This window comes from Archocentrus centrarchus, chromosome 4 (assembly GCF_007364275.1).
Source record: "Archocentrus centrarchus isolate MPI-CPG fArcCen1 chromosome 4, fArcCen1, whole genome shotgun sequence".
Taxonomy (NCBI): Eukaryota; Metazoa; Chordata; class Actinopteri; order Cichliformes; family Cichlidae; genus Archocentrus; species Archocentrus centrarchus.
The window spans coordinates 28,032,333-28,046,986 of NC_044349.1; the positions used below are offsets into that span (position 1 = coordinate 28,032,333).

The 14,654-nt window shown below is 42.3% G+C and overlaps 1 protein-coding gene across 1 annotated transcript; it reads right to left on the reverse strand.

Moving 5' to 3' along the window:
• Positions 1-232: 232 nt before the first annotated feature.
• pcsk9 (proprotein convertase subtilisin/kexin type 9) lies at positions 233-11,996 on the reverse strand. Its single transcript, XM_030727929.1, has 12 exons — positions 11,643-11,996; positions 11,139-11,330; positions 9,945-10,077; positions 6,937-7,070; positions 6,694-6,835; positions 5,507-5,703; positions 5,237-5,420; positions 3,354-3,530; positions 3,101-3,249; positions 2,844-3,009; positions 610-761; positions 233-522 (listed from the first exon to the last, which is right to left on the reverse strand). The coding sequence occupies exons 1-12, from the start codon at positions 11,814-11,816 to the stop codon at positions 328-330; spliced, it is 1,995 nt and encodes a 664-aa protein (XP_030583789.1). The 5' UTR covers positions 11,817-11,996; the 3' UTR covers positions 233-327.
• Between the last annotated feature and the right edge of the window lie 2,658 nt (positions 11,997-14,654).

The window sequence follows — 14,654 nt, forward strand, 5'->3', positions numbered from 1 at the left end:
GAGGGTGTATGAGGTAAATACTATGCTATCATTCAAACGATATGTTTGTGAAAGCTCTTTTTATTATAATTGTTTTGTAAAAAGATACAAAAATAGCTTACAGGATGTAAAGTCACATGATATGTGCACTGGAGCATATTTTGGTGTAATCCTAAAACTAAAACGCACACATACAGCTTTACAGAAGTGCTTTAAGTGAATGTGGGGGGGGGGGGGGGGGGGGGGGGGGGTTGAAGTGTCTCAGGAAAGGATAAGAGGGTTTAAAACCGATCGAAGACAAAAATGGCAGTGATATGATGTTGGAAACCAAAGTGAGGTGAAACTGTATCAGTGAGGTGTTGCAGCTTGCTGCTCTGGTGGAGCGACACGACAGCAGACAGCGATGCCCACTGCTCCGTCCACTCCCGTGGCACTGTGGACATGGCAACTGTTTCCCTTGGCAACTGACCCCAAGATAGCAGCGCCCCAAGAGACGGCGCTACAGTCCGTCAGAGTCCAGCCGGAAGGACAGGGGAGCTCAACCTGAACGAAAACGGCAAAAAGTTTAGAGGTAACTTCCAGAAGCTGATTCTCAGATGTTTCTGTGATGCTCATATTTACAGAAGTCACCTGATTTTTGTCAGCTGTGATTTCCAGCAGCTGGCACTCGAGAGATGGAGCACGGCAGCATATCGCGTGTGATGTGACCCCGTCTTTCACCATGCAGCGCTTCCCATGGCTGTGACGTGGGCGCGAATCAGCTTTGGACATAGATGTGCATCCTAGAGGGGAATCGGCTGAATGTTCACACACGAAGAACAAGCAAAGAACTGTGGAGATGCTGTTGCCAAGCATTAACCGATCCTCCTCACACAAACCGACATGGAGAACTATAATGTAAAACCATTTACGTGCTGCAATGACATTTGAAAACCTGCTTTTTATATCCCATGCTCATGAAGTAGCTGACGATTGTGCCGGCCAGGAGTACATTTTTCCTTTCAGGGTGATTACCATGGGAACAAGCATAACTGGCTAAGATGTTCTAAATGCAGCAATCTGACATTTTAAAAAAAAAAACAGTTTATATACTGCACCATACTTGAGATGCAAGTTTGAATTGCTTCAGCACATCAACAGCCCACTTTAAATTAATAGACAATTTTTTTGTGGGGGGTGGAGATCTACAAATAAGAAGCGGGAGGCTGGAGACTAAACTCATCATAAAGACTGGCAAAGGTGTGCAAGACGTATATTTCCTCTGCCAGCTATGAAAAAGTCTCTCTTTCTGAAGAGCCCTATATTCACCAGCCAGCAGTTGCCTTCACTTCATAAATAGGAAGTACCATTTTTTTTTAATGTTTACATTCATTATAGCAATTCCTGGTTTCACTCATAGTGGATCGATTCTGCTCCCTAAAATGTTCATTTGAGTAGAATGGCTGGTTTGAGTTGAGAACTCAGAGGATAAAGTTAAAATTCTACTTACAGGTGTTAAGATAAACTCTTTATTTATCCCAAAAGTTGGGAAATTACTGAGTTACAGCAGCCAAAATATGAAATAATAAAATACACTCACTAGCCACTTTTTTAGGTACACCAGTTCAACCGCTTGTTAACATAAACATTGAATCAGCCAATCACGTGGCAGCAATTCAGTGCATTACATGGTCAGGATGACTTGCTGATGTTCAAACTGGGACAACTAACACACTGAAAGCTGAAACTAAATAACAAAAATTCTAGATGAAGCAAAAAAATACTGAACTACATCACTGCACCAACTATATTATGTAAACTGTACAAAAATTCATAATAAAAATAGAGAGGACTTGTTAAAGGCTTCTGCAGTGTAAAATACACTCTCAGCCACTTTTTTTTTTTTTAGGTACGCTTCATCAATTGTTCAATTAATGCAAATCAGCAAATCACAGCTCAGTGCATTTAGGCACAAAGACGCGCACAAAGATGACCTGCTGAAGTTCAAATCGAACATCAGAATGGGGAGGAAAGGTGATTTAAATGACTTTGAATGTGGAATAGCTGTTTGTGCCAGATGGGAGGCCTGTGTATTTCAGAAACTGCTGAAATACCCACAAAACAATCTCTAGGATTTATACAGGACGGTCAGAAAAAGAGAAAATGCCCAGTCTAGCTAGACTGCTGTTGATAGGAAGGTAACAGCAACTCAAATTACTTCCTCGTCAAGAAGAGCATCTCTGAACGCCCAGCAGATGGGTTACAGCAGCAGAAGACTACTCCAGGTGCCACTCCTATCATCTAAGAACAGGAAACGACTGAAATTCACTCAATAAAATTGGACATAAAAGACTTGAAAAATATTGATAAGTCTAAATTTCTGCTGTGACATTAACATGGTGTAAACAACATGAAAGCATCGATCCATCCTGGATAACATGCCATGTCACAAAGCTCACATCATTTCCAATGGCCTCCACAGTCAACAGATCTCAATCCAATGGAGCACCTTTGGCATGTGGTGGAATGTGAGATTCACAACATGGATGAGCAGCCAACAACTCTGCATTAACTTCATGTTGCTGTTATCTCAATATGGACCAAAATATCTGAGGAATGTTTCCAGCACCTTGTTCCAACCCAGTACTAGCAAGGTGTGCTTAATAAAGTGTCCTGTGAGTGTAAATATTTAATATATTACCACCCTGGAGAGGGCTTTCTAAAAAGTTTAATACTGTTTCGATAGCTCAACTTCATATTTATAGACATACAAGACTGTGTCATTTATCTTCTCATTTAACAGCAAGAAAACAAGTAAGTGCTTCTCCTGAAATGTCAAACCAGCTGTCCCATTTAACCTCCAGCAGACTGTACCTGCGACTCACCGGTCAGGTGGTGCTGCGGGCCGACACACTGAGCATCTCGCCCGGGCTCAGGACTAGCGTGGACCTGGCACTGCAGGCCGCCTATCACACAGCAGCGGGCCACAGCATACACACCTTTACCTGCTGGACCACTATGGGCAACGCACTCCATGTGTCGACTGCTCACCTGTAAATAGGGGTGAAGGCTTGTCAGACACTGTCCATCAACTTTAGATCAAAGTTATTGTTGATATTATGGCTGATAGAACTGGACTAACAGTGATGGTTTCCCCCGCATGAACGCCTTCAGGATCATAACTGCTACAGCCCATCATTTCCTCCCCTTGACGACAGCGGCTGATGACCCTGTCAGTGCTTGCGACTACTGACCTCTCTGACCACACTGACCGACACAGAAGCTCCTCATCTGCATGCAGAAATAGGCACACATATGTGAACCACATATGGACACTGTGAGTGTTTGTGTGTGTGTGTGTGTGTGAGAGAGATAAAGGCATGTGAGACACTAACTTGGTGCTGTTTTGATAGCAGGAGACATAGCTGCTACCAGATTTGGAGTAGTGAGACGATAGCTTTCAGACAGAGACAGGAAGTTGATAGTGTTGCTGATGGAGTAATGCAGCATCAACTGGAGGACCTGCACTGGTGACGCAATCTGATTGGATGACAGGATCACTGCTGCTATACCTACACACATAAAACCAAATTATAAAGGAATTATAGTGTGACACATGGTCAAGATATTGATGTGCAAAATGATGTATGCAAAAGCAAGCATTCCCTTATTCGGGTTTAGCGAAGATATTGTTGTATATTTTTATCACTCTGATGTTGGTATTTTACTATATCATTTATTAGTACCTATATTAGTCACACTCACTGAATTAATGGTCACATTTTATATTGTTTGTCACCTATATTGACACACACACACACACACACACTGGAACACTGCATGTTTTAGGTGAGTGGAAAGGACTGAGGCCTGCCCGGCTCAGGGCCTCAGGTTTTTTCCACTAGTAGAACTGCACTCATTCATATTTAGAGGCTCACCTTTATACACAGTGCACTTTTGACACTGTATTACCAACTCAAGGTCAAGTTGCTGGGAGCTGTGTGTCCCAAAGTGGGGGTTGAAGACCCACCTGAGCTACTGTAATAATGTAAGGGAGTAAATTTGTGTACTAAGATAAGACCGCCCTAAAAGTGTTTCTAGTAATGAGTAATTATGGACAGCTGGGCGGGGGAGTGCTCCTGTGGGAGATATTTTCACGTGGGAAAATTGTTTGTTTTGACAGCCCCCAGAGAACTGTGTCATGAAGCCTCTGCAAAAAGATCGAACTAGTATGGTTCATAGTGGATTGGAAGCATCCTTCTATGCCCACTGGCCCTGATAACAGCAGGGCGAGGTGTGAGTTTGGGGGATAAAAGGCGGTGGCAAAGTTTGGAGGGAGCACACTTTTTGCTCTTCCTCTCTCCCCTTTGCATCGGCTCCAAGGCACTCATTCCCGGGAGGGCTATTTGCTTTCTTGTACTCTTTTAAACTCTGGACTTCTACTTCTTCTTTCACCCCATTTTACTCACTTTTTTCACTCACTACTTTCTTCCACTCTATTGTATTTTACTTCTTACTTTTTAACGTCACTCATTTACGGTTATTTCCTCTCCTTCTACTCCTCCTGTACCTGCATCTTTCTCTGTCTGTGTGTGTGTGTATTTCTCAGTCTTAGCTATGTTACTGTCTGTGTTGTGGTCTTTGTCTGTGTTTTGTGTAACTAAGATGCCTAATAAACAGCCTGCACCAGAACCTGTTCATCCCAGTGATTTATTGGAAACTTTGGAATTAATTGGGTTTGAATTTTTGGCCAAAAGGAACATGGAGACCCTTAAAAATGTTACCAACAATATCTCTATTTAGAGCATACTGTACATGTCTGTACACTCCATACTTGTGTGTGCTAACAAAAGCAAGTCTGCTGAGAATTCACCTTACATATGATGCCATGACATGAATACTGAGAAGGACCTCAATTTTCAGACCAAGTGAAATATTTCTGGCTGCACAAGTTCTTACTTTAAAAGCTGTTTTAAGAAATTTCATGCATACATTTATCTGCAGGCTAAACGCCTTTGAAAATGAAGCCACTGCAGGATTCTCAAATATAAGATGTAATTTTGCACACTACCAACTGCTACAGCTGCTTTTTCCTGTAGGACAATTATCTATAATATACTATTATATATTTTTTCTACTGTTTATGTGATTTTTTTTGTTTTAAGGATCGTTGAGTCTGTAATAAAAAGAATGAAATACCAACAGAACACACAGATTGCTTTAGTTTTATTATTGTGTAACACTGTGTGTGTGTGTGTGAGCATTTGTGTTTGCGTACCTGCGGCATGTGCAGCAGCCTGTGAGGTTCCACTGTGGGAGGTGAAGCAGGTGCTGCAGTCACTGCTGGCACTAACGATGTCATCACCGGGTGCAAACAAATCAACACAGCGGCCGAAGTTAGTGCCACCCGCTCCCTGTGACATGAGCTGGTCCACTGCGTTAACTGCCCCCACTGTGATGACCTATACACACACACACACAAAGTGGTTAAGGTAAGGGTCATGTGCAGGTGGGCCAGAATGTGAATGCTTTTTCAGTGTTAAATCACCTCAGGCTCTGAAGCAGGTGAGTAGAGACAGGCGTCATCTCTGTAGTTCCCTGCAGCGGCGATGACCACTGCGCCGTTCGCCACCATGTCTCGACAGGCTGTGTTTAGTGAACGGCTGAAGCCACCAACAAAAGGCAGCAACACAACTACTGCATCCACTGGACGGGCCAGTAAAGTGGCTCGGATGTATTCCATTCCTGAAGGAGACGGAGAGCGGGATGTTCAAAAACACTCAAGAAAAATGGAAACCCTGACACTGTAGAAGTAGCTGCCTTCCTTTTCCCTTTTAATACAATTAATAAAATGAAAGACTTTAAAACCAGACTAAGAGTTTACAGCCATGAGCTTATGTTCTTGAGTACAGCTAGTAAAGACAACATGCATGTCATAGGACAAAAAAAAGAATCCATACTAATCATTCAGTATTGTAACGTACTTTTTTTTCCCCACTTTTTTGGAAAATCTAACCCGTGATCATCTGGTAAGCAGAGACTCTGGTGTCTTTTTGAAAATCTGGCATTTATTTTTTTGGTTGTTTTCCCAACTGCAGCTTTAAACTATGAGAGAGAGGCATGACACTCATAATCTAGGGGAGAATTCTCTACACCAGGGGTCTTCAACTCCAGGCCTCGAGAGCCCCTGTCCTGCAGGTTTCAGATGTGTCTCTGCTTCAACACACCTGAGTCAAATATAGAAGTCATTAGCAGGACTCTGGAGAACTTGACTGCATACTGAGGAGGTAATTCAGCCATTTGATTCAGGTATGTTGGATCAGGGACACATCTAAAACCTGCAGGACAGGGGCTCTTGAGGCCTGGAGTTGAAGAGCCCTGCTCTACATTATAGATGATGGTTGCTCTGCCTCTGCCCTCAAAGAACCAATCAATAGCCAAAACATATGAGCCAATCATGTTGTTGCACTAACCCAGTTATGACTCTCTCCCCATTTGGATAGAGGCAAATGTCCAGAGATTATAGTCAGAAGATGTCCTCTGGAAACCAATGTCTCTAGTTTATGATTAGAAGATGTGAGCGTCACCATGACCCAAGAGGAAGAAACCAACCAAGTAAAATATATTCTCTGTAACACAGAAAACTATTAAAGTACTAGCTAGACAAACTGAGGAGCCGTTGCTTGGCTCTGGTGGTCTTTGGTACAAGGTACAGTTCCACAGATAGCGTCTTACCTGCCAGAGCTCCTGAAATGGTCCCTTTACCCTGACAGTTGAGCACACGAACCAGGTTAACACCGGCCCCTCGAGCAACGCCTGAATCTGATCCACTCACAATACCCGCCATGTGTGTGCCGTGGCTGTCACACTGACTGGCCTGTAGTGAAGCGAGGGTTGAGCAGGTTATTTAGTTGCACTTACAAATATAGAGTTGTTGCTAAATTGTAATTTTCCTTTGTGTGTCTGTAAGTGTTTAACCTGTCTATGAACTCTGACTCCATCCTCCTCGGGGATGTTATTGAAGTCTGTGATGAGTACTCGTCCTTCAACCTCTCTGTGAGAACTCTGCACGCTGCCATCCATCAGATACACCTGCGCCCTCCCTCCATCATCTGCAGAGGACAGATGGCAAATTTGACATATAATTAAAAAAGTGCCGTTTCTGAGGGAAGAAATTTCAGTGTGATTGCTGTTGGAAAGCTGCACTGCTTGATGGATATCTGACAGCTAAACCGCACAAGTGGCTGAGGTGTAATTTAAATGGAATGAAGGTCATTTCTAAACCCTCATAAACATTAAGATCCAGTGACTAATGTTTGGGACGATTACAAAGAACTGGTTCCTTGAGCCTCTGGTCACGACAGTCTAAGGGCCAGTAAAGTTTAGATAAATTAGACAGATGACCGCCTTATACAAAACTGATTTTTAGGCAGAACTTCTTCTAATGGATCATTGTCTCAGAATCCCAGATGATTTTGTTATGGGCAGTACTATGTTGCAAGTTTTTTAAAAAAATTGTAGAAAAGCAGGTAAAATACTAGGATACTTCAGCAATTGGCAGCATGGATCCCAAACCAGCCCCTCATATAGGGATATTTTAGGTGAGTAAAATAAATAAATAAATAAAAAGCATATATAGCATATGTATCTCTGGAAATGTATTAAGATCCTTCTCGTTCTGGTAGAAACACTAGCAGAAAAACTGAAGTCTTAGCATAGCCTGTATGTAAAATATGGATGCAGTTAGCACGATGTCACCCACAGGCTGAAGCCTCAGCTTTAGTGTCGATGTTGATCATTTGTAGCCAGATGTGAGGCATAGCACAAAGCTGCCAGCACAACTGTCACAAACAATATCAGCGTCAGTTATTAAAAATAATAATAATAATGCCCCATAAAATCACGTCAGTTTTTTTTTTTTTTAACTTTTTTGGCCACAGCAGCTTTTATTAACAGTGGAGAGTGACAGGAAATTGGGAGGGGGGATACGGGGAGGACACGCAGGAGATAGCGACAGGCTGGGACTTGAACCCGCATCACGCCCACCACTATGCCGTATATGTATGTGGGCACCTGCTCAACCTCTGAGCCACCCCAGTGCCCAAATCAAGTCAGTTTTTACCACATTTTGATGATATATCAGTAGAGAAGCTCCGAGATTCATAGATTATACAGAAGGAGATGTTGCAACAGTTTGATGAGATGGGACTTTCTGGAAAACCTTGGAAAAAAAACAAAACTTCACAATTCCTTAGCTGTGAGTTTTGACTTCTTCTCCCCCTATACCAGCACCTGTGTGTTTGTATGAGTTCATGAGAGGACTGCAGTGTGTACCTGCACCCTAAGCACCTGGAATAAATGGTACAGAGCTGTAGCGATGTCACCATCGGCATGAGAAGTGACCAACATGTGGGTCTAATATGGGCCTAACACAGAAGTCTTTGGGAATGCTCTCACTTTTGAAGGCAGCCTCTGATGCCTGTTTGAGAAACTGCAGGTTTTGGCAGTTAAGTGCTGAGATTGCTGCTTCAGTCTTGAATACCCGTGAATGCAAAGACACACTTTTTGTGGTTTTGTCTCTGTGCACCACTGTAATGGACTTAAAAACAAACAATCGAGATGTGACTTAAGTGCAGACTTTCAGTTTTTATTCAAAGGGTTTAACAAAAAATTTTTGCATTAACTTTTTTAGGAATTACAGTTATTTTTATATAAGGCCCTCCATTTCCAGATGCTCATAATTAACTGGACAAAGTAACATAATTTTAAATATCAGGATTGTTTTTAATACTTGGATGAAAATCTTTTGCAGTCAGTGACTGCCTGAAGCGTAGAACCCGTGGACATCGCCGAATGCTGAGTTTCCTCCGTTGAGGTGCTCTGCTTTGCATGTTTGACAGATGATCTCTAATTCTCTATATTTTTTCTCTTCCCATCATTTTGGTACAAGTTAATGTTGGTTCCATCTGTCCAAAGAATATTTTCCAGAGCTGTGCAGGCTCTTTTAGATGATTTCTGGCAAATATGGCCTTCTTGTTCCTGAGTGCAATCAGTGGCTTGCACCTTGTTGTGAACCCTCTGTATTGCCATTCATGAAGGTATCTCTTGATTGTAGATATTTGCCAGTGATACATCTGATATGATATGTCGGCTTCTTTTCTCATGAAATAACAAAGGAACAGACCTCACATGGCCATGAAACTGCTTGTTGACAATAATTGTCAAATTATTGTTGAGCCTCTGAAAATGTGTCTATGTATGAACGTGGCTGCAGTTCCTGAGCAGTTAATGCTAATTTGTACCCCCCCCCCCCCTCCCCGCCCCCCATGCCCTCTTTGAATTAAAGCTGAGAGTCTGTACTTCAGTCACACATTGATTCTTTGATTTACTGTGGTGGTACATGGAGGCAAAACTACAAAAATCATCTCTTTTCCTAGTAAATTACGGACCTAACTGTAATTAAAATTAATTTGAATTGAATTAAACAACACAGAGATCACCATATAATGATCTCTTCTGAAGCAAGGTTGCCATGGTGATGGTGACCATTGGGTGACTGCTGGGTCATTTCATAGAAATTAAACCGAGAAGCACCTTTCAATATCAGGCTTATTACAGAAAGACGGCAATTCCTGTTGCTTAGAGCTTTATATTATGAGAGAGATGAGACTCTGCTGAATGTGTTGCTGTAGGTTAGGTGTTCATGCTATCATAAATGTGGAGAATGGAATGAGAAAAGACACGTTTTCTCCTTTTTTCCTGAACTTTTTAGCAATGGAATCAGTGGTGGTGGTGGTGGTGGTGGTGGGGGGGGGGGTTGTATGGCACTACAACCACCCCACTGACTCATGAGGCTCATAATGCAAAATGTTCTGGTTGCCGCAGTAGTTCTATGTTTTAAAAGAGCACATGTTTCTCTAAATATTCACGAAACTATACATGTGAAGAGTCAAAGCTGCAGAAGTTATGGACAGAGGCAAACTCACTGGGAGGTCTGTATGTTCCGTTTTCAGAGAAGTCACCATAAGGCTGCAGTAACCTCTGCAGGTTCCAGGGGGCGCTCTGAGCGAAGATGGATGAGTCTTCCTCTATGTAGTCGACATGAGGAAGCTTCATCACCTGAGAGGAGCACAATCAAACTTAACTGTGGGAATGAAAGATTAACAGGCAGTTGATTGTAAAAACAGGTGGGGGTGAACCTGACCACCCATCTTTGAAGTCTGCAGCACTGTTTCACTTTTTATTTGTGCATTTTTATTTGTAACATGAGCAAAAAATGCACAGACAGCAAATGTGGGGCTCTAACTACTCCACTATCGGGACACTTATCGGTGACCTTCTATCCAGTGTCTACAGTAGCCACATTCTTCAACACTGCATTCATGCCACACAGACTTCCACACTGATACACTTTTAGTGTGTGTGTTTCAGCAAAGTTTCTGATTGTCTTTAAGTGTCTTTAAGTGGCACATTCCTGCAGCTGAATAACTTCAAATGCGCTACCCTATAAAACCTCTTTGTCACATCAACTGCCTGTTTAACCGGCTGACATCTAGTTTGCAGAGGAGTGCAGAAGGGAGGGCACAGGGTGGGGAGACCTTTCAATTTTTACTTATTATTTTACAAATTTTAAAATATAAATCAAACCCACAAATACACAGTCCCCTCCCCCTCGTTCTTGGTCCTCCTTTTGCCAACCCAAATAAATAACACTGAAAATGGCTCTGCTAGTTAACCAAATGTAGCACTGTTTCATTTAACTGAGACAGAAGATCATGCACAGGTATACAGAAAGCCATTAATGCATTTTAATCCAGATTTTAATCCTGTATTCTCACTTTATTTTGGTCCGGCTGGACAAATATCCACAGGCTGCAGAGACCTCTGTAAGATGCTGCAGTTAGACATTTGACAGATCCATATTATTCCAGTATTTGCTGCTATTAACTCATCATGTGGCAGTATACAATCATATTCAAGATTTTCATAGCTGATTTTTTTTAATCATACCTAGGTGAACTGTTGAGTCCTTACCTGCTTTCTATAAGCTCATACATCTGACAGGATGTCCTGTTCAGGATTTCCTAATTATTAGAAATTAATTTGGCTTTTATTTTCCCTTTGTCCAAACACATATTAGTGTACTATCCAAGGCATATCCAGTAAGGTGAAGCAATTACCATGTGAAGGACGTCACTACTCATTTTGACCAGAAAGCCACGCAGTGCTCCAGAGTAGGTCTGCAGGATCTCCACCAAGTATCCTGTCCTGGCTGCTTTGGCTCGCAGCCTCCTGATGGTCCGCTGGAGATGAGACTCGTGCGTCCCCTGACGTAATATAACTAGGTACTGTCCAGGAATGCGCCAGGCCACCTGTACAGCACAAAGACCACACCGCACAGGTGATCTTCAAGAGAAATGTAGCATGCGTACAATAAGTTTTATTTTATTTTTAATTTTGTGCGCTGTTCTCAGATAAGACATGAGGAATGTGGTGTTTCCAGGTAGTGAGCGCACACGAACATCTCATATTAGAAGCTTGTTAGGTAAATGTACAAATCTAAGATTGTTTATCGAAATATTTGACTCATTATTTCACCTTATTTAGAACAGTGACAGGTGCTGATTACTTTAGACGGACAAGATGCGCATTAAATGCCTTTGACACAATCACCATGCCATTACCTTGTTGCACCTGAGGAGCTCGGCAGCTGGTTCGGTTCCGGTTTCAGGCTCAGCTTTGTCCTTTTGGATCAGGTCCAGGATCATCTCGTCGTCCTCGGTGTAGTCCTGTGCGCGCACAGCCAGAGATGCGCACAAACATAAAGCCCAGCCAATCCAGGCTGAGGTGCGACGCATTTTTCGCACCTCTTGAACTGTTCCCACCAAAATGATCAGGACAACTACTAAATTACAAAACTGATATTTAGGTTTTTTATTTCAGTCTCACTTCTCCTGGTGTGTTTGTGTCTCCAAAGAGCCGCGCGCCCTCTCTGTGCCTGGCAGTCAGATAACGCCTCCAACAATCTATACTGATTTTTTGGGGGAAAAAAATCGAACAATTGATTCTTATAATTTAAGGCGGGGACTGGTGACGTTTCCGTGGCTCACGCCACCTCTTTTGTATCGAATGATTGTCCTCCGTTTAAAACACCTCTTACTGTGGAGGAGTCATGTTTCATGCTCCCCCCCAAACTGTAATTATTGCATGTCAATCTGAGAAAACGCTTCCTCTCAGTTCAAGTTGATTTGTTAATGCCGTTTTAACGTGCGCATTTAATGTGAACAGTGCGAGTTGTGCATGAAAGTATATATAACTCATTCTGCGTGACTGTGCGCACACACAGGGTTATAATGTTTATTTTTATAGGTTAAATATTTAGCTTAACTGTCTCTATTTTGTTTTTAATTTAATCTGTTGCGGTGCGCAATGCACGCAGTACTGCAGAGCGCACCACAAAACTCCTACATGTCTATTTAACTCTGATATTGTATCTACTTTTTAACTTGGAACCACTTAAAACAACTATGAGTTTGGATTATACGTTTCCGTTTAAAAATGGGAAAAAAAACCCAAGAAATTATTATGATGCTCTGTATTGAAATTTAGCACTTTTTAAAAAAAACAAAACAAAAAAAAAGCATAATCCCTTTACTCTTAATGAACTCAGCAAACTGTTACATAATACCCTCTGGGGCTCTGGCCTGGAGGAGGTCACATCTGACAAAACGAAGCTCTTGATTATGTCACTGGTGTGGATGGAGCCGGGGTAGTTTCACACCAAAAGCCCCAGTGCAACATGGAATGAAATTAACTTTTTTTTTTTTAATGATTAATTTACAGCAACATAGAAGCTGCATGTACTAAATATCCGCTGATCTCACTGCTATCCATTACGTATTCTGGCACTGTGGTATTATTATTCTGTCGTTTTTGACCAAGACTGACTCCCTTACAGGTTTGTAAAAAGGACATCCAAAAAGATAAGACATGAACAACACTACAAATTCCTGCTGCCAGTTTCACTTTGTTCCTCAACAGCTGGTGGCGGTAATGTGTCAACAGGCGGTGTAGATAAGCAAACGCTTTGAAAGGGAATTTATGGAGAGCTGGCACATAGGGATACTGTAAAGTAAGCCACACCAAGCTGCAGTACAGTAGTCTTCTGGAAGACTTCGAGCTATAAAAGAATTGCATTAAGAGGCTAAAAATGTCTTCATTAAATTATTGTATACTGTATGAATGCAGTGCTGCTCCCGAACAGACACACAAACACACTTTCATACAGTAAATAGTGCCATCTTCTGGAAATACTACATAATACTTAATTATCTTTATTAAGCACTTCACAATGACACAAAGTGACACAAAACTGTTGATAGATGATCAGTTGCTTCTATTAGATGTAAAGAGAAAAAAAAAAACACATTCAAACAGCATGTTGTGTGAGTGATGCAGTAAAGCGTCATAAAAATTCATCAAGGGGGCTCCTCACTATCCTGAGAGCAGTGTGGTACCCAGGAGGAGTCCTCTGATAGTGCTGTCCCTCCCTCAGACCAGATGCAGAGTGGGACAGCTGTGACACTGAGTCTTCAGGGTCTCGGGGAGAAGTCTGATGCTGCTCAACTTTTGGCCACAGAAACCTGGCAGAGCCTCAGTGCATCTAAAATTAAATCAAAAGGAGTGGGGGTAGGGTGGGAGGGACAGAAATAGAAGTCTGGTTCCAGTATTTTGTCCTCATTTTCTTACTTTTTTTTTTTTTTTTTCGCTTCAGAGGCAGGGTTTTGCTGAGCGTGCACATCTTTATCTGGCTGCAGAACACTCGTAATTGCAAACACTCATGCAGGAGTTGCGCAGCACAGCCTCTTTTTTTCGATTGCTGGCTGGAACAAACGAGGCTCAAGTATTTTAATCAGCATTAATGTTTCTGCCCTCTTGTTTGCAACCTTTTGTCTAGTATCTCTTCTTTTTCCCCTCTATTCCACTTTTCCTAACCTCTCTCCATCCAACAAAAACACTGAATGATAATAAAATGAGTGCCTACAGTGATTTAGTGCAGACCCACAACGCCACCACTGTCGCCATGTTCACCCACTACAGGATGGGCACTTAGCATTCTGAGCTATCCTGACAGACCAAAGGGAGTCATTAAGGCCTCAGTCAACACCCACTTGTCTGTGGCCCATTAGGATACAATGTGAGTGTGTGTGTGTGTGTGTGTGTGTGTGTGTGTGTGTGTGTGTGTGTGTGTGTGTGTGTGTGTGTGTGTGTGTGTGTGTGTGTGTGTGTGTGTGTGTGTGTTTGGAACAGTACCTTTCATCTTCAGCCACAGCACTCATGACATTTTCTAGGCTTTTCTCCTGAATCACAGGAGCCACAATGACCTAATAAACACACAATCTCCATTACCAAATCTATTTCTTCTTGGCAACAATCACTGTCTCTCTATTTCCCAAACACACACACACACACGCATATAGTATCTACCTTAGGATAGCACTGGCAGAGGCTCCATGCAGTCCCAGCACACACCATAGTGACACCCAAAACGCACATTGTTGCATAAACATGTGGCCGCTCCTGCATCATGATGAAAAGGCCAACTGCCAAGACACAAAGGCCCGCCACTATCAACCCATAACGATACGGTTTCCCCTCTGCCATCGCACTGCTGCCTGGTTTTAAAGCAAGTGTTT

What these genes read in the sequence shown, in the direction of transcription:
- pcsk9 (XM_030727929.1), bottom strand. Translation starts at nt 11,816, where the DNA reads ATGCGTCGCACCTCAGCCTGGATTGGCTGGGCTTTATGTTTGTGCGCA. An exon ending in CGGAACATACAGACCTCCCA is followed by an intron (nt 7,071 to 9,944) that starts GTGAGTTTGCCT and finishes TGTCCTCTGCAG; the next exon opens with ATGATGGAGGGAGGGCGCAG. An exon ending in CACCTGCTTCAGAGCCTGAG is followed by an intron (nt 5,421 to 5,506) that starts GTGATTTAACAC and finishes GTGTGTGTATAG; the next exon opens with GTCATCACAGTGGGGGCAGT.